The 19010-nt window shown below is 42.2% G+C and overlaps 1 protein-coding gene across 2 annotated transcripts in view; it reads right to left on the reverse strand.

Moving 5' to 3' along the window:
• The window catches only part of rspo2 (R-spondin 2), a 44422-nt gene that overhangs the window by 15080 nt on the left and 10332 nt on the right, over positions 1-19010 (reverse strand). For both annotated transcript variants that reach the window (XM_030782784.1, XM_030782783.1), the window contains exons 2-4: positions 9749-9937; positions 2126-2269; positions 1637-1825 (exon numbers count right to left, since the gene is read on the reverse strand). In XM_030782784.1, the coding sequence (XP_030638644.1) occupies positions 1637-1825; positions 2126-2269; positions 9749-9937 (522 nt within the window). The remainder of the gene's footprint in view (positions 1-1636; positions 1826-2125; positions 2270-9748; positions 9938-19010) is intronic.

The following is a 19010-nucleotide window of genomic DNA, read 5'->3' on the forward strand; positions in this document are numbered from 1 at the left end:
AGGAGCTAATAGGTGGTTTCATACAGCTAATAAAGGACTGCTTCCTCTGTGCATTCAATTAAGATTTTAACAATGGCGCCCAATAATTGACCTCATAGTAGCTAATTGACGCCAGTAGCCAAGCATCAAAATTCCATTTTTTTAATTAATGAAGACTATAAATACTTTGGGAAAATGTCAAGCAAGTAGGAGTGGAATTAGGTAGGGGGTGGAAATTCCTCCCCATGAAAGCTAAGGCAAGGCACAAAGAGTGTGCCAAATAATCACAGTTTCCAACCTGTGAAATCCACTCCAACTTTGCCGTGGCTGGCAGAGAGCAGTGGAGCGTGGCTCATCTCATATGTATTTCCCCAATCACCAGCTAACACTAAAAGTAAGTCACAGCTCATCAGTACATTCAAAATTGGACCAAAATCCACTCATAATACAAGCAGTAGCCTACTCATGTACTGATAGGTTTCTCACATAGACATGGCATTCTGCACTACAGGGTTTGATTTAATAGGTAATTACACTGAATGCAAATGCAATTACTGGCATGCTGCGCTATGTTGGTTTTTAAGAGCTGGTATTAAGATTATACATGGCTTTTGGCCAGAAAGTGATTTTTCCATGCCACGCATAAAGCATCCACATGGCTATAGCTTTCTGAATGTTTGGTATTTTAAGGTATATCAGTGAGCAATAAACAGTGTATAAAAATGTACCTGTCCCTCTAAAGCCCATTGGTCCCAGCCATGCTGATACCAAAATCTAATGCTATGGGTTAAAATCAGAGGTCTAAGTAACAAAGATGAAAATACTTTACTGGAAATAACTATAATCCAAACCTCTTAACCTTTTCCAACTCATAAACTGAAACAGAATTGAGAGCAAAAGTATTATAATTCACTGACTGCAACGTGTATGGATTTATCCAGGGTAGCATGATGAAAAACATTAAAGAGAAAAATCCAAAAACAAATTATACTTCCCGCTTAATAAACTCTCCTAAATGACAAAATTATTTCCATTAGTGTCTATGGGGCATTGGTGCAAAACTAAACACTCCGTGAAAGTTTCCTTGGCCATATTTACAATAAAAATATTTTCCCCCAGATTTGACTTCTCATTTAATAGTAAAAATACATGCTGCATGCACCGCAAGTGATTTTCAAATGGCGAAAGGAAACAGAGAGAGCTACTGAGGAAACCCTTCATAGGTTGAGAAAGAGAGAGGAGAGGGGGGAAAAAAAGTATCCTAGTGAATAGCCAGTGAGCTGGCTAATGCAGGAACTGTGGAAAAATACTAATATTTCTTACATAAAAATGCCACTATACACCCAAACCCACACAGACAGAGTGAAATGGAGGTTTTCCTTTCAGATAGTCTAGACCACATAAGCATGGTGTTCACATTGAGACAGGTGAGAGGGGAAGCGATCCACTCTGGAGAGTAACAGAGTTCCTCTAGTCTTCCAGTGAAGAGACTTTACAGACCTCATTCTTTGGTAAGGACGGTATGCTAAATTGTTCCATAACAACAAAAAGCCTATTCGGATTTACACAAAGGACTTCTTTTTTTTTTTTTTTTACGTCAACGTGAAAAACAGGTACACTCAGCAAAAATACAGAGACAAAGATACAAAATACATACCTCTTCTGCAGTGTCTCATGGCCATTTTGCACCTCCTGGACTCGGCAATGGTGGGGCAGGGTATCGTGTCCTTAGGCGGTTTCTTCACAATATGCCGTGTTCGAGTTTCCAGGCCCCACTTGAAACCACAGGTTTTGTTTCTCCTGGTGCAGGTCCCCCATTCACTCCACTGACCCACCTCACAGCCCTCTACATAGGGGTATAAGGGCTAAATTTAGGGGCGACATTCTGGATGTCCTGACAACCTACAGGTTGTAGGCATCTCATTTCAAATAAGTTACTGGTCATTACAATATTATGGCAATAGTATCACTGAAATCAGGGACAATTTTCTTCTTCTTTCTGAAGTACTACAAGGGCTCTGTGTAAATCCATATCCCCGTATATCTGTTTATGTGCATCAAACATGGAACATCTGTGCTGGTCTCTTTGTAGTCATTTCCCTTATGTCTACACATAATGGCATCCAGCATAACATATTTCTCTTACCTCCACACTCCATAGTGTCCTCCAGGGGAGCAAAGCCTTCGGGACACTTCTCAAAGCAGCGGCCTTTGTGCAAGTAAAAACCAGACTTGCACTTTGTGCAGAAGTCTTTGCTGAAACAGGCTTCGCAATTCTCTATCCTGCACCCTGCGGAACAGAGAAGAAGGAACCACCGGTCAGAACATACAGTGCTGTCGCCTCATCTGGAGTTGATAGAGGAATTGGGGAGAAACTTGAAAAGGGTGGGTGAAGGGTGGGGGTGGGTAGGTGTGTGTGTGTGGGGGGGGGGGGGGGGTAACTTGAAAAGATTACAGGCGGAAAAGTTGGAAAAAAAAAAAAAAAGATGCCCTAAAAAACAAATCTCCCAGGGACGGTGCTATATTTCAACGCACTTGTTTTCCCTGACAAGCCTTTTTGGCCAGAGTGTTAGTGTGTAAATGCTTTCCGGGTTTGTGGAACTACAGTGAAATAACAGCACCGGGAGTTCACAAGGGATTGCCTCACTACAACCTGATTCAGGACTAGAAGAAAAACAGATCACACTTCAAAACCGGAGACACGAGAGATTTCTCCTCTTGTTTTCGGAATGTACACATTCACCCACAAAAAAAAAGCTACAAGGTGGGACCCCTATTGCCCTATTGTAAAAATCATTACACCCACACATGCACACGCACACGCGCACACACACACACACACACACACACACACACACACACACACACAAAAAAAAAACATAAAAGGTGTTGGAGCTGGCCAAGCATCCAAATTGATCCGAACAAAACTGTACATAATCAAATTATCTATACAGTATTTCTGTCTGAGGTTGGATGTCATTAAGTGGGTAGGTTAGAGGGGGTTGAAAACATTCAGAGACCATGCCAAAATACAGTTGATGTATTTGCTGAGGACGGCCATGCCACGCTCATCCTCCCACGCCCCACCCAGCCACAGCCTATCAAATGGAAGGCCACGCCCCCGGCGTGCCATTAAGCTCCTGCTCTCTAAAATAGCACATCGGCTAGAGCAAAATTACATGAGCCACACCAACAAGGCGACGCGCTGAGCTACATGATTAAAAGGAGCTTCCTGGAGTGGTCTAATTTATGATACTTCCCCAAAGGCTCTGAGAGGCCTGATTGTCCCATAAGCTTTGGGTTTCAAATTACAGTGATCCAAGCTATCTGAAAGCAATGATCTCTCAGAGTCTGCTGGACATTCCCAGGTGTGGTAGCATCTTTCCCTGTTCTACTGTGGAGGTTTGACCACGGGAGCGTGTGTACGGTCTGTGGGTGTACGGGTGTGTTATAGTGATTTCCCACATTTGGGAGGAGTAAAAAAAAAAGAGAGAGAGAGAGAGAGAGAGAGAGAGACAGACAAGATTTGTGCTTTTATCTCTGACCCTGTCCAGGACCAGAGAAGGTTCTCATCATCACTCTCCCCTTAATTACACCATCTCCAGCTAACCATCATGACTCCTCAGCCACATTCCTGCACAACGATGGGGTCCCTCCCCTTCTCTCTTTGAACCCTGGAGCATGGCCCCTGCCCACTGGCTCTGGGCTCCCACGCTTTCCAGACCAGTCTAAACAAACTCACAAATACACATTCATGTTCACAGAAACAGACAAAAGGACCGTGATTCTTCTTAAGGGTGAGGAGACCGGTATTTGTGTGGAGATCTTCATTATCACCCACATACTGTAGCATGCTTCAGCAGATATTTATACTAAGAGCGGGACGTAAAGTCTGGAAAAGCCTATTGATACAATAAAGAGCCATCCATTTATGAGTGCATATAGGACATGAATATAACTCAATGAGAGGGAAGTAACATTAGGTAGAGGGTGGAAATTCCTCCCCACAAAAGCTAGGGAATAGCTGAAGAGTAGTGCGTCAGATAATCAGTTTCCAGACCTCAAAGTCCACAGTTTGCCACAGTTTGCAGAGAAGAGAGGAGCATGGTTCATCTCAAACGTATGCCCCCAATCATCACCTCACACTAAACGCAAGTCACAGTTCATCAGTACACTCAAAACTAGACCAAAACCTACTCATAATACCCCATTCCCATGCGGTGACTTTGTGGAGCTGTGCTGATTGGCCAGTGGGAGCCATGTGAGCAAAAATAACCGAAAACTGTATATATTAAAGGGGTGAGACAACAGTACCTCAGAACTCTAATAGGAGGTACCAAAAAAGTGCTATGACAATCCTCTCTTTCCATCTTTGCCATCTCACTGTCCTCAGCAACCCAGGCTCATACCTTCTCATCTTCTGCTACAGAAATACCCTAACAAACTGTAGCTTTTGTTTGATAAACATAGATTTTGCTGGTCAAGTTACACGCTGCTGTAGATATCTTGGCGTGGAGTGTGTGTGGAGTGTGTGAGGGGAGGCCAGGCCCACACAGTGGGATGCACTATCCTTTGTTCCCAGTGTAATCAGAGCCCAATGGAGCTCGGCGTCCTTACACGTCCACCTCATGACAGCGACCAACAGCTAATAAATCAGAGCTGTAATTGGAAAGCAGCACTCCTCTGTCTGTCAAACACCAGCCCTAGTGGGCCTGTCATCACCTGAATGTTTTTTGGGGCAAAAAAAATGGACAAAAAAAACACCTGGCGCTAATCTCGGGAGTCATCTTGTTGTGCAACCTTCGGACATTCACAGAAAACAAACGGGGGGGGGGGGGGGGGGGGACACAGGGACCGCAATATCAATGCCCCATCCCCTAAAGTCCTATGAACTGAGTCTACTAGGACTGATCAGTGTCAGTGTCAGGTTTATGTTTCTACCTCCTCTAATAATTAAAAAATTCAGAATGAAACCTTCCACCTTTGCTTCCACACAGTGGAATGAATGTGGAGCTGAAAAATGTCTTGCAAAAGCCTGGTAAAACTAATGTTCTGTTGTTTGAGGTTGACAACAGGTCAAGTAAAGGTCTGGTAAGGGTTGACATCTATCATATTATGACTGACAGGTCTCCTTGGTGATCGCAGGTGACATGGCGGCATGTACAGTTGAATATTTCTCATCGTAGAGCACAGAACGGAGATCTGAGAAGAAACATCTGCTGCTCATCCCCTCATCCAGTGATCAGTTAGTCAGATCCATGCAAGAAGACTGGCTGCTTCTCTGGGATTAACCTCTATGCCACCTTTAAAGTTCAGCCTAGGTGCCTCCAAGAGACTAATGAGAAGTAATGAGGTCATCAGATCTGGCATAGCCACGTGGGAATCTGATGCTAGGCTGACACAACCAATCTACTAGCTCTTAAACCGCATTATCCTCCTGCTTGGTCCTTTGCACAATTACTGTGAGGACAAAGAAAAAGAACACATTGGCTCATATGACAGTTGAAACTGAAGGTACAGTTTCAGCTTTGCTGCTCCTTTACCTCCCTACCCCATGCAAAGAGGTGTTTAAAATTTCTGCTTTCACTTTTCTGTTTTGTGTGGTTCTTGAGTCAAGTGCACATTGATCCGAATTGTCAAGCTTTTAGGGTGACCTAATCCTGACAGGCTTGCCGCAAGCATGCTTCTTTCCTGTGGTCTGGATGGGACACAGAAAAACAATAGAGCAAATTATAGTGTGGACATCCAAAGCTGGTGTCAGATTCAGGCCACTCTAGACACTGTTGTCGGTGCTTTGTGGATTGTTTGATTTATCTAAGTGACTATTCAAATGTTTTACCACAAGAGGCAAACTGGGTGCTGTTACACATGGACCAACCTTTGTATGTTAGTGGGTGGTAAGCCAAACATGAGCCTGAGGAAAAAATAAGATCAGAATCAGGATAAGCATTAAGCAGACATGCTGTGGTACATCGGGACGCTAAAACCAGCTTGTCCCCACTCTAGAATTTGAGAAAGGAGGAGAGATAGAGACAGCCACATTTTTCTGTTCTTCAACTCCAGGCTCACCTGGGGTCTGTTTTCTAGCCAGAGACTGGAGTACTTGTATCACAGAGTCAACTTACTCACACCTAGCCATTTTGTCAGCTGCACCGCTGGGTGTGCCAAGCCTTTCATTTTCCATAGCTCTGAGCATGGACAAACTGCATCATCCCTATGCTGTGCTGCAGAAGTGTTGGTGTTCCTGTCATTCAACAAGGGAATGAAGAGAGGAAAATGACAACCATTACAATGTTCTTGGCTTTGACTCCAAAGACACTGGCCATATGTTCTGCTTCTGCTGGAGGTGCCAAGATATTAAACAGGGACAGATTATAATGCCAAATATTACTATGTATTATACATAGCACCAGGCAAAAATCATGGTTTCTTTCTGAAATTAATGATAGATTACAGTTAGCAATGCCTTTTATATTTAAATTGCAGAACCTATGCCATTTAATGAATCTGTGAAATATACCATTTCGGAGTGGGCCGAAGGTAATTGCTCTTTTGCAGGTCCCAAATTACATCATTGTGCAGGAAACTGCCTATTATCCAAAGGGCACAGGAGCCTGGAAGCACTGACAAAGCAGTTCACAGGATTAGCTGTTGATTCTTTCACAGTATTTGGGTAGTGATTGGCACTGGTTATTTTGTGGCACCAGTCCATTACGGCTCCACAAAAGCCCAAAGGAGACCTTTAAAAGGATGAGGCTGGGAGGAGGTAAGGGATGGTTTGTCTAAATGCAGGAATGACAACAGTAGTACTTAGTGAGAGGCAATAAAAAGAGGTAAAAAAAAAAAGGACAAAAAAATCACACCTAGTACAGGGGTCTCATGTGCCACATAAACGTGGTACAGTATGAGCTGTGATATTTGAACCGTACATCCAGGACAACGGTTACGTAAAAGTTTAGATAAAAAAAAAGCCTTTCCATTCTTGTGAGGAGAAAGAGAGGAAGTTTGGAGCAAAAATTACAACACATTCTGTTTCTATCAAAGAGATTTTTATCAATCCAAGACCCTAACCTACTGCTGGGAAATCATCAATGGCTGAATGTTTAACCAGGCTGAAAAGAGGCACTTTTGTAATAAATACTAGAAATCGCGACTCCATGCATGCATACAGATAATTTTGGAAGTCAAGATTTCCAGCCAGGGAAAATGGAACGTGTGACTCAAAGCTGCATGTTTATTAATAAGTTACAGCACAGTCCTGAGTCCGTTCTCTTAAACTAGGTAATCCTGCATCCATGAAAATGAGTGAGCTGCACTAGCCTGGTGAGCTGCTAGGTGGCTTGTTGACCGTCATTAAAATGATGGTTGGTTTTGAACCGCCTGTCCGCTGCTAGGAACCCCATCTGAGAACAGCCAGACTTGTGTGTGAAGATCAGGTGGATGATATGACGGTGTTTTAAGACACTCTTAACATGTGCAGGAAGTCATATGGAAGGAGCAGCAGAGCAAAGAAAGGGTTTGAGATGGATGAGAAGGAGGGGATCACCTTGACAACAATGTAGAGGAACAACTGGTACCTGTTAGTCCTTTTTTGTTACATCCTGCAAGCCCCCCCCCCCCCCATCTCTGTCTCTCTCTCTCTCTCTCTCTCTCTCTCTCTCTCTCTCTCTCTCCCTCTCTCCCTCTCTGGCTAGCTTTAGTGGCAGAGTGCAGTTCCCGTCACCTGGCTCATCTCACAAAAGAGAAAGCAAAGGTTCTGTCTAATTCCCTCTGCTGATGCCTGACACTCATGCATCTATCCATTGGTAACATAGATGATGTTCACCAGAAAGTGTTCAGTCCAACAGAGGTGAACCAAAATGGTTTTCAAAAGTTCCGGCTGGCCCTAAGGCTCCAGTGGAGGAGCCGCTGACAGTGTGAACTTGTGTCACCTTTGCCTTTGTTTTTGCTTTAGGTCGGCAGTCTGCAAGGCATTTTTAAATAAGATAAGATCACATACACATACTCAGGCATAATGATAAGCAGCTGTTTCTTAAGTGATTTCAGAACTGGCTTTTTAAAAAAGACATGTGAAGTAGAAACAGCACTGTGTTCCATGCACTTTGAGAGTTAGACCACTCAAAGAGTCCATCTTGGAGCAGGGATCTTTAAAGACTGGAGTGTCATCTCCAAAATTGTTTCCAACATAGCAACGATTAGCCAGCCCTGATAGAACATCCCATTATGGCTGACAGATACAAAGAGCTTAGTGAAAATGACATACAAGGAGCATAACTTAAGGAGGAGGGTCAAATACGAAACTGGATTAAAAAGTCATGACTAAAACTGTGATCACATCAAAGTAGGCTTTGCACTGAGATCTGATGGTACGTGACACTGTGAGGTTTTTGTTCTGGAAGAAGCTCTCATTTAAACTCAAAATTAAACCAGCACAGGGAATGGGACCAAGAAAAAAAAAAATCCCGGGCCAAGAGAACAAGATGTATTTTCCCTTTCAGACTCAAAACAATGGGATGGGATGGCTTGAGGTGATTCTGTCAGATCTTCTGTAGTGTAAAAATGGACATGAATGAATGAGCTCGGAGGCTATATTACTTGGTGGTAGACAAATTCAACTGATACTACCAACTGACAAACAGTGAGGAATTTTAGTCAATTTTCTCTAGTCAGACTCTTGTTTAATAAAACCAGCAGACATATTTACATGGATTTTGGAAACTGATTGGGTAACTGAATGGCCCGTGCTCGGGTGTCTGCAGCACGTCTGGGTTATGGGGTCTGAGGGTCCTGACATGTTCCTCTGGGGCCTCATAGCAGCCTTGTCTGTCAAGGGTTTGGCTCGCACAAGCACATGAGTTCAAGTTCTTCTCTGTTTTCACACGAAACACTCAGCCAACACCTCAGGCTTTCTCGAAACCTATAAAGTCAGGATGTCCCAGGCCAGGCTTGAATGTTAAAATAAGGTTATGGGCAACGAATGAGGAGAAATGGAGATGTTTCACTAATAGGATTTTGGTATTATTCTTTGCAAAGAGCTCAGTGAGATTTGCTTTATTTTTTTCCTTCCTGTGTTTTGATATGGAGAACATAATTCAAAGAAAGTGTGACTAAAGGTGCTGTCTGTTCCAAGTAACAGAACCAAAACAATCTTATGCAATGTTTGTGTCAGGCAATCGTAAATAACGAACTGAGAGACAAAGCTGTAGCATGACATAGATTATTAAAACTGAATGGATGCTCATATTTCATTCACTATATCTTTCTTTTACAATTTCTGTACAGTAGATTTGGTGAGCTAAGAAAGAGATTGAGGATTATATCTGCAGAAACCCTGAATCTATAACACAAGCATTTCACTTGTTTAATCTGCAGACAATGCCAGAGCCAAAGCATTTGTGCAAATGCTTTACAAAAGCGCTTATCCTTTCAAAACAAAGTAAACTACAATCGATTGTGTTCCTAACAAAATGGTCCTGCTATTTTTAAACTCGAACAGTGTGTTTGCTTTGGATGGTGCTTAATACACCTTGTTTCCTGTGTCTACAGCATGTATACCAGGCAGCAGTAATGGCTAAAGGGGCTTGACTAATCAGACAGACACAGGCTGAATCCCATGAGGCTGTCTTTACTTGAACCTGCCAGCCTATGCGCAAGCATTCATCCACCTGCTCTCTAAAACTATATGGAATATGGAGGTAAATGCGTGACGGCTATCACACAAACGACACATCGATAAATCTTGCTGTAAAGAGATGCGAGAAGAGCTTACTGGAACACATGTTGATCTCGGTTCCACGCATGCCATAGTATCCGGATGGACAGGCATGGAGGCACTCCCCGTACTGTCTCATCCTCTCCCGTCTCAGGAACAGAAACAACTTCGGCTGGCAGTTCATACACCCGTTGTCCTTTGAGCACACTGAGCAGCCCTTGCAGATTGGAAATGCTCCATAGCTAGCTGCAAAAGACCAAAAGAGAAAAAGAGAGAGAGAGAGAGAAATAAAAGAGAATGATTTAGATTTTATTGTGTGAAAAAGGTTTACACACGGTGGAATGATGACATCCTGCCTTCGGATATAACTGCAGTCTCCAACATGTTTCCAAAATTGTAATTTTATTAACATATCATATATCTTTCTTGAAATCTTCAACAACATATTGGAGCACCTGTTCCCAAACTTAAACACGGGCTAATATGTGCACTAAGGGCAGGGACAAACAGTTATAACTTTGTAATGATGATCCCTAGATTTGTGACATAAGCTTAGTAAAAACATACAGGAGAAAAACAAACTTAATGCCACACCTGAAAAAGTGATAGAACAAAACCTACCCAAAGAATTATTCTCATGAAGCTTGTGCTAAGATAAAGATGAAAGCCTGTATGTTCAGCAGGCACCAACATATCTGTATTCGGCTTATAGAAACGAAATTAAGAGCAACAAATCCATCTACGGAGCTGGGCAAAAATTCAAATGCAAAATAAAATGTTCAAATATTCCTCTTCAACCCCACAAATTTACTATCAAGCAAGGCAAATTGTCTGCTCAGTCTTTACTATCCTCTAGATTATTCCAAAGAGAGGTTGTGTGTTGTGCAGCTGAAACTGCAGAAAGTTGTGCCAACAAAATTCACAGATTCATATAAGCTAAATGTTACTGATGCAAGAAATTATCCTTCATATAAAGTTAAGCCACCCTTAACTTTGCTTTTAAAGGAGAATCCATTATGTATGTGAACCAGTCTGATTCAGAGCTCAACTCCTGAATATCGTGTTGAGACAGCTGATGAAAGTCCAAAACCACAGTGACTCCCGGACGGATCGTGTTGCCAGTGGAGGACAAAAGAGCCAGTAACAAGCAGACAATTCCACCAGACTCTTCTCTTAATGTAAACTCCCGTTTACAGGAAAATGTCCTGAGGCACACGCAATAGCTGCAAACAAGAGACACTGCTATCGATTGGGGCCAAGTCTTAAATATCACAAGCAGAGGTAGTGTAATGACATGATCTGGGCTAATTTACCACAACGCTTGATAAAACATCATGCTAGGAGATATAGGAGAGAAAATACAGCAAATTCCTGCACTGGACTGCATTTCTGTAACCTTTTTAAGGACAATCAAAAAGACATGACTGCATACAGCCTACAACCACAGAGACATAACAATAATGCAAGCATATGAAGGATATAACCTATGGATGTTTAAAAAATGACTCTGTTGCATGAAATATTCATTCACTAAAATAGAATAAGGACATGAACAGATTTGAGCATTCTAAATGTAAAAACTACTTGAACACAATAGGGATGTGGGGGAGGGCAAAGACAGACCCAGAGAAACAGTTTGGGTCTCTATGCCGGCACCTCATTGATCTTCCTCAGTACACTGCTCAGTCAGAACTATTCATCTTTCACACTGTTCTTCTTTCTTTTCCAGATTCCTCTCTTTTCCAGATGGAAATTTGAAGATCCTTAGTTTATGAGAAACATACTGAGTAGCAGATACTGTATATCACATTTGACATCCTATCATGTCTCCTGACTAGCATTTTAAAAAATCCTTTCGAAAATTTGAAAGTTTGCCAAGAAAGAAACATTGATCAACCTATCTTATCGGCAAGACGGAACATAATTTGTTATTTACTTCACTCCAAATGTGTTTGATATTTGGTACATGTCCAGTTTACAAAATATACGGTATAAGTCAGTTCAAACATAGAGAAAGTTCTGTTAAGACTTTATTTATGGCATTGAAGATACATTTGATAGCAAAAAGCAAGTGAATATATCCACACATCCCATCATTTTCACAACAACAAATCAAAGGAAATTCCAAACTATTTCATGTTCTGTGTTTCAGGTCATTTTCTGATATAGAAACAAACTAGGAACATTCTTATCCGACCACACGGTGCGTACAAGCAGACATATGGTATACGGTTTGGACATGTTTATAGTAACCTGACATAGAAAACTGGCCAAATCTCCACTCCCTAAACCCCACACCCTTCAGACTGGATTGTTATCATAATGCTGAGATGAGAGGAAACCCAGCTTGGCATGGGTTCTCCGAGCAGTCTACAACCATCCCTCAGTTTTTTAGCATTTACTCAGGAATGATGTGGCAATATCATAAGCCACATTTTGGCTGTTCAGACTTCAGTCGACTGGGCGTTTCTTTTGTCGTCATTTTCAACAGCATTCCTAGGCAGAAAAGAAATGACTTCTTCTACTACAGCTGTCAGTGCATGCTTGAGTTACATGCCCATTTATGTCTTATTGCGGTAGTGCGTTGATCAATCAATTAACGCATGAAAAACATGCCCAGAGAACGAGCCTATAGTCTCATTGTGTTCCTGGCCAACCGCCTCTGTTTGATTGGAGCTTTGTTTTTCCTGTTGCTAATCATATAATATAACAGCGGAGCCAGCACCAACAGCATGTAGTGTTTAAATCCCACTCTCTCGCCTAAATCCAGTAATTTCACATGGAGAAAAAGGAACAAAGTGTCCAGAAGGTGGTTAAAACAGCTCTATTATAAGATTTTTGGACTCATGAATTATTTGAGAACAGTTCTCCTACCTCAAACCACAGGTATGTCAAGTTCGAGGGGGTGATTCAGCATGTCTGGTTCAGGGGTGTCTATCCATTGTTTCTGAAGGATAGAGGGTTTCCACATTTTGCGGAAATCCTTTTCACCACTAACTGATTTATATCTAGAGCTATGACTGGAACTTCTATGCTCCAAGATGATTTCAAATCAATTAATCCAGTGGCATCAAAATCAAACTTTGAACCAGAAAACAAAGTTGTCTTCCAGTAACATTGTCAAACACAGGGAGGGGGGTGGAGGGGGGCGGGCTTAGTTTTCAGCAAATAGGTCGATCATCAGGGTGAAAAGGAACACGAAGTGATGAACAAGAGGTGCCTGTTTCAAATGAGAGACACTTAACTCATATTAATGTTCTCCCTGAGCCAAATGGAAAGTACGAGTTCTGTGAGAGTGAGAATTGAGGCTAGACTAATGCCACAAGGGAGAGGCTGCTTCTCACTCACTAAGACATCAGCCTGAAGGCCTCCATGTTTGCTCGCTGCAGTGCATCCAAGAGAAACTGTGAAACCCATACTGCTTTAATATATAAACAGCAACTCTGGCCATGTTTTTAAGTCACACTCAAACGCAAATGATCAAAGGCTGTTGGTCTCTAGGAATTTGGGGTTCTCTGTAAATTGTAGCAGATAGAACTAATTTGGCACCAGAAAGTGTTTTTTGGTCCAACAGCGTAGCAGAGCTTGCTTTAAAACATGCACCATAACTCTGTCATGTTCCCCATGCTATAATGTGAGTTATGAGATTGTGGCTTCGCTCAAGATTTTTCTTGTTCAACAGTTTTCTCCTTTTTGATTTTCTAGGATATACACCAACTTTGATGTCAAAAGTATAATTATAAAGACACATTTTCAGTGGTGTCTTCTTGTCTTGTCCTACTATGTTTTCCTCTCTTTCTCTCTTTTTTTTTTGCAAGATACAAAACTGACAGGATAATATTAACCCTTTGTAGATTAAACCAATTACTAATCACAACAAAAAGCATGAGAGCCCCTCACAAAGAAGTACAGAAAGCTAAAAACTGATATTACAAAGGACCTCTTACCACAAGGACTGAAAATAGAAAAGAGGCAAACAAGCATAGGAAATCATTTGGAATATTTCTTTGTCTTTCACACACACTCAGATGAACACAAAATAAATCAAGTCATCTCATTTTATTGCTCCACTTCTTACTTTAATTTCAGAGAGTGGTGACAAAATTCAGAATTCCCAAGACAGAGCGGGCAGAAACTTTGTGGACTTCAACTCAATGTAAAATCAGCTCCAGTTGTTGGGGCTAAATCATTCTGCTTCAAGCAAACCGAGCAATCATTTCAGTCTGCGGACTGTAGCTCAGTGTAAAATGGAATTGTATTTGCACGGGGCCATCCATCTATCCAACATAATTATGTATTAATGTCAGTCTGTGTGGTTTCTAAAGGATATTATAGTTCATTCAGGTGAGTGCAGAGTTTGGGCCTTCATTCATGCGAAACTGACTCATAACATGAGAGCAATGACGGCATCGTTGGACCAGGGCCGTTTCATTCAGCACTGCGAGGTTTGTTTTGAGCTCCGATCAAGAGCAATTAGGCTGTGGGTGAGATCCAACAGAAAGGCAGTCTGGCTCAGGTACGACTAACAAGTCCAAAAGGAGCGTGACGGGCGTTGCCCTGTTCTGCCAAGGCCCAATGTGCAAAGGAAAGAGTTCTGGCAAATATCCCCCCCACCCCCAACCCCACCCCCATCCTCACCCAAATCCACCACTTCTCTCACGCACTCACTGATCCCCATTACTTATTATAGCGACTCATTAAAACTTTTTTTTTTTTCTTCAAATTCAAACCATAAAAAGTCAAGCGGCAACTATGGCATTGTTTGTTTTCCTTCTGAGATTTCATTGTTCCCTGTAGAAATCACACATGGAGTTCTGTGTCTCCCTATGACGGAAAAGCAAGCAAGCCATATCACTGAGGCTAATTTTGCATTCATCTAATTAGTTTGAGTTGTTTGAGAGACAGATAGAGTGTCATTAGAGAGAACTGGAGAATTGCTTGAAGAATATGATCTAGCTCAGGCTTATTTTATGGTCTGCTAGGAACCTTGCTCTTCTTTAGGTTTTTTACTAAGGGAAAAAAACAGATTCATTCAGTTACAAAAGATATAAGAAAGACACTGCTTTAACAACTGATCTTTTAAGCCATACACAGTCTCCTCAGAGCTTGCTATACCAAAATGTTCTTGGTGAGTTTTTTTCCCAACTGACAGCAGATTATATATATATATATATATATATATATATATAGATATAGATATAGATAGATAGATAGATAGATAGATAGATAGATAGATAGATTTAGATTTCAATGAACAGATGTGTGTATACGTGTGTGTGTGGTGCCATGCTGTGTATGTGTGTGTATTTCCTCATTACATTTGGATGGCTATAGTCAGTAGGCAATTTGAAGGGGGATGAGGGGGGATGCCATCACCCTTGTTAGCAAAAGGACCAAAATGCATCCCACTTGTTAACCTGCCATCCCCCTATATACTTTATGGAGTAGTGTCAGTGACCACTGGGCCATCTCCCCAGTTAAAAAATAACAAATCCCCTACTGGCTATAGTCCTTTCTTTCCCCTCAATGCAACTGTTAGTAATCTAGTTTCAAAAGGACAGTGAAGTCTCAACTTAACCAGCGATTTTCACCACTAGAGGACCAAGGAGATGTTGCAGAAGTTTTGGACTGACAAACGTTCGGGCAATATCACTTACAAAATTACAGGCAGCCAGCAGGAACCCTTAATGGTCACTCTGGAGAAGACACTGGACATCAGGTTCATGAAGTAAAACTTTCTGACCATCCATAATGTCTATTTGCCATCTTGATGTTACTCCGCTTCGTCTGAGACACTACACAGAATACAACATTTATCTGATACATGGCAACGGTACCTGGAAAAACCACCCACATTTAGTGCATAGAACTTTATTTGTCATGGTTATGGAAGCTGAACTTTTCTAAAGAGTGAAAACTAACAGGAGTCGATGGGGATGGGGGTGAGGCACACAAGCCTATGCTCTCAAGGCACAATTCTGTTCCAATTTAGCAGAAAATATATTGGGCTTGCCTCCGACTACTTTACAGCTGGAAATAGTCAGGATTTAGGATCCATGTTTTTTTCTTTCCCCAGTTTACTTTACCAAATCGTACTGTATGCACATGTTTACAATTTAGGGCAATCCCACTGCTTATAATGATTTTGCTGCATGTGTCTGAGCAAACACATTTGTTTTCCGACTTATTAGCCTGGCAAAACGGCTTGTGTGTATCAGGCCCAAAGGGCACAGCAGGCGCTGATAGACTCGTAGACTGTATCTCTTTACTCAACTGGGCGGATTTCAATACATAAACATAATCCGGGGAGGATGGAAAGCTGGCAGAAAGTGTGCCTGTCTGTAATCAAACATAGACAAATAAACAGTGTCTTTGGGACTCAGCCTTTGTAGAAGCTAGTGACACTTCTGGTCCATCCATGGCAGTTTAAATACGCAGGAGGTGACGGAGTAGTGCCATGTCAATTACAAGACTTACCATAAAAAAAAAAAGGTTAAGTAAACTGTAAATCACTCAGTGAATCAACCAGTTACTTCATGTTTTATTTGTCCTCATGGTTGTAAAATAATAACCATTCTCATTGAGTAAACCAGTTTCTTGGATGTCATCCACTTCTCTTTTATGCCTAAAGCCACACAACATTCTATTCGCCAACTGACTGTAATAACAACACTTTTCAGGGACGGTCATCCTAAACTGACTGCTTGCAGTCCTATACATGTGTAAAGCTCTCTGCCTCCTCAGTGTGTTATGTGTTTGCTTATATAGTGATTGATCAATTATGATGGCTCAAGAGGAAAATTTAGCCTTTCCCTTTATGGTCTTAGGTCTGTACCGCAGTCAGAGACATGACCCACCAATTTAAGGTACAGCTTGTGATTTTAAAGATTTTATCCTTTTGTCCGATAAAGGAGCAGAGATGTGAGGGCAGAAGGTGTAAGTGATGCCATGTTGTTGGAGACATTTCAAGCGTGGCCTCCTGGGGTGGTTCTTTCAGCTTGTGAAACAAACCATAAGGGTGCAGCCAGAAACCTTTCATTACCTGATCACCGATCACAAATCCAAACAAAAACCAAGGAAGGTTTTTATTAGCTAAAACTTGACACCATGCTCATACCAAAGAGTGTTTTCAATTACCCATCAAAATATATACTGTTCTAGATCTGAAAGGGCATTTAACTCACTCCCCCACAACCCACAGACACACTTCAGCGTTTCACATGGACACCACAGAGACCAACAGATCAGTGCAGGTGCTATGAAGTTTAAGAGCGTCCTGAAGCAGCAGGGCGTACAATCAGTGATTTGTCATGATGGACTTCCTCATGGCGAGGGTATGCATGAGAAGACGCAAACATGTGTTTTATGTTTCTTCCCAGTTCTCTTGTTTGGAGAGGGGGTCTTTTTTAGAAAAGTTGGTCTTTTCCACTCCTTGAATTCCTATCAGGCAGTGAGCGAATGAATTTCACCCCTCTCGTGTGAGAGAAAGAGCAAGAGAGGGAGAGAGAGAAAGAGAGTATAAAAGGGAGAGAGAGACAGAGAGAGAGAGAGAGAGAGAGAGAGAGAGAGAGAGCTCAAATTAGCACACCTGTTGGCAATTTATCACACATAAACCTCACACCTAATTTTCACACCTGTAGCTCGATGAGCTCCAAGTCCTGTAATTCAGTCACACATGCTGTTCTGAGGGAGTTGACTGCGGGTGCTTCTCTGTGAGCAGGCCAACTCTACACGCAGACAGGCTCTGACGAATGTGGCGTGCTTGAGATTTTTTTCACACCATGAAACAAGCGTGCCTAAGTATGGCTTGCCACTCCCTCCATCCAGCCACTACCAGCTCCCACAGTGAAACATAAGAAATGAGAATAGTCACAACGTCTGTGACGGACTTGCCCACCAGGAGAAGCGAGGTATCTGGAGGGTCCTCTTCTGATCTTTCACTGGGCTCACACACAAACACACACACACACACGCTGAGCGAGATTCATTCTTCCTACTCCTCACTGCGCGTACACCCCAGGCTTCGCCACCTTTCATCATCCTGGAGAATATGAACCATGCCACACAGTTCTACCTCATTAACCCTTTAACAAGATACCCCCTCGCACCCCTCTCTAGCCCCCTCACTCCACCCCACCACCCTGGGCCAGATCAGAAGTGATCCACAGGGTCAAAAGTGGAGCGCTCCACAGGGATGCCCAGGCACAGACACGCTCTCACTAACACACACATGCTTCGCGCCACGGAAAGTCTACTTCAAAGCCCAGAGCCTGAGACTAGAGCTTTTGTTTCACAAACATCCTGAGCTGTTATATGAGACCCATGGCACCTTGCTCTATTTTTTTGAACAGGCAAAACAATGCAAGATTTCACATTGCGTCGTGACTGTTAATAACACAGGATTCATGCCAACGGTACACAGATATACGATGAATATCAAGATAGAAAATTCTCTGAGCTGAGACCAAACAGTCTGGGTAATGCGTTTGTGAAGGTGTATATGAACAAGGGTACCTGAAAGGCTTTTTTGATATGGATTAAATAAATAGGCAGATTAAATAAATAGACAAAATTACATCAATAAGCAGACTGAAAAACATAAAAAGAAACAAGTCAAAGCACTAAAATGTCAAAATGTAGTCACCATACTATCACAACATCAAATGCTGCACAACAAACACAAACTGGGTCCTGATGTAATTGCTATATGACAGAAATAAAGAACGTCACGTTTTGTACAAAAACGTATAGGAGAAGAAAGAATTCTAAAGGACTGTTACTTTGACATGTGGGTGGTATGAACTCTTTAAGTGTATTATTACAAGGCCATCAAATCCCAAATCCTGAATCATTCCTCGCGGGTGAAAACACGCCACAGTGCTTACAGTTACAAACGAGGTACAAGCAGCCTTTTATGTAACGGTTGTTCGTATCACCAGAGCCCCCCACCTCCCCCCCCCCCCCCCCCCCCCCCTTGGCACTGCTTATACTGAAAAGTCATACATGTACTGGCTCATTCTCATCCTTCTCTTTCTCTTCTCCCAACAGCTCTGCCTTACGAACGTACAGTTACACTCCTAGCCGGGCCCTACATACCATACCATGTGAAAAAAATAAACAGCATTACATAGCTCACCATAAGCTCTTCATCAGCTGCAACAATCATCCATCATCCCTTTTTAGGAGACCAAACTGATGTTATGTTTGAACCTTTTAGAAAGAGAAGACGTTACCCGAAACGGCGGCTACGCATGGGAGAGTTAGTGACGCTAGCCAGCGCCGCAGCATCCATTTTGTTCCGCTACTGCACTTTGAGTAA

The sequence above is a fragment of the Chanos chanos genome, chromosome 8, assembly GCF_902362185.1.
Source record: "Chanos chanos chromosome 8, fChaCha1.1, whole genome shotgun sequence".
NCBI lineage: Eukaryota > Metazoa > Chordata > Actinopteri > Gonorynchiformes > Chanidae > Chanos > Chanos chanos.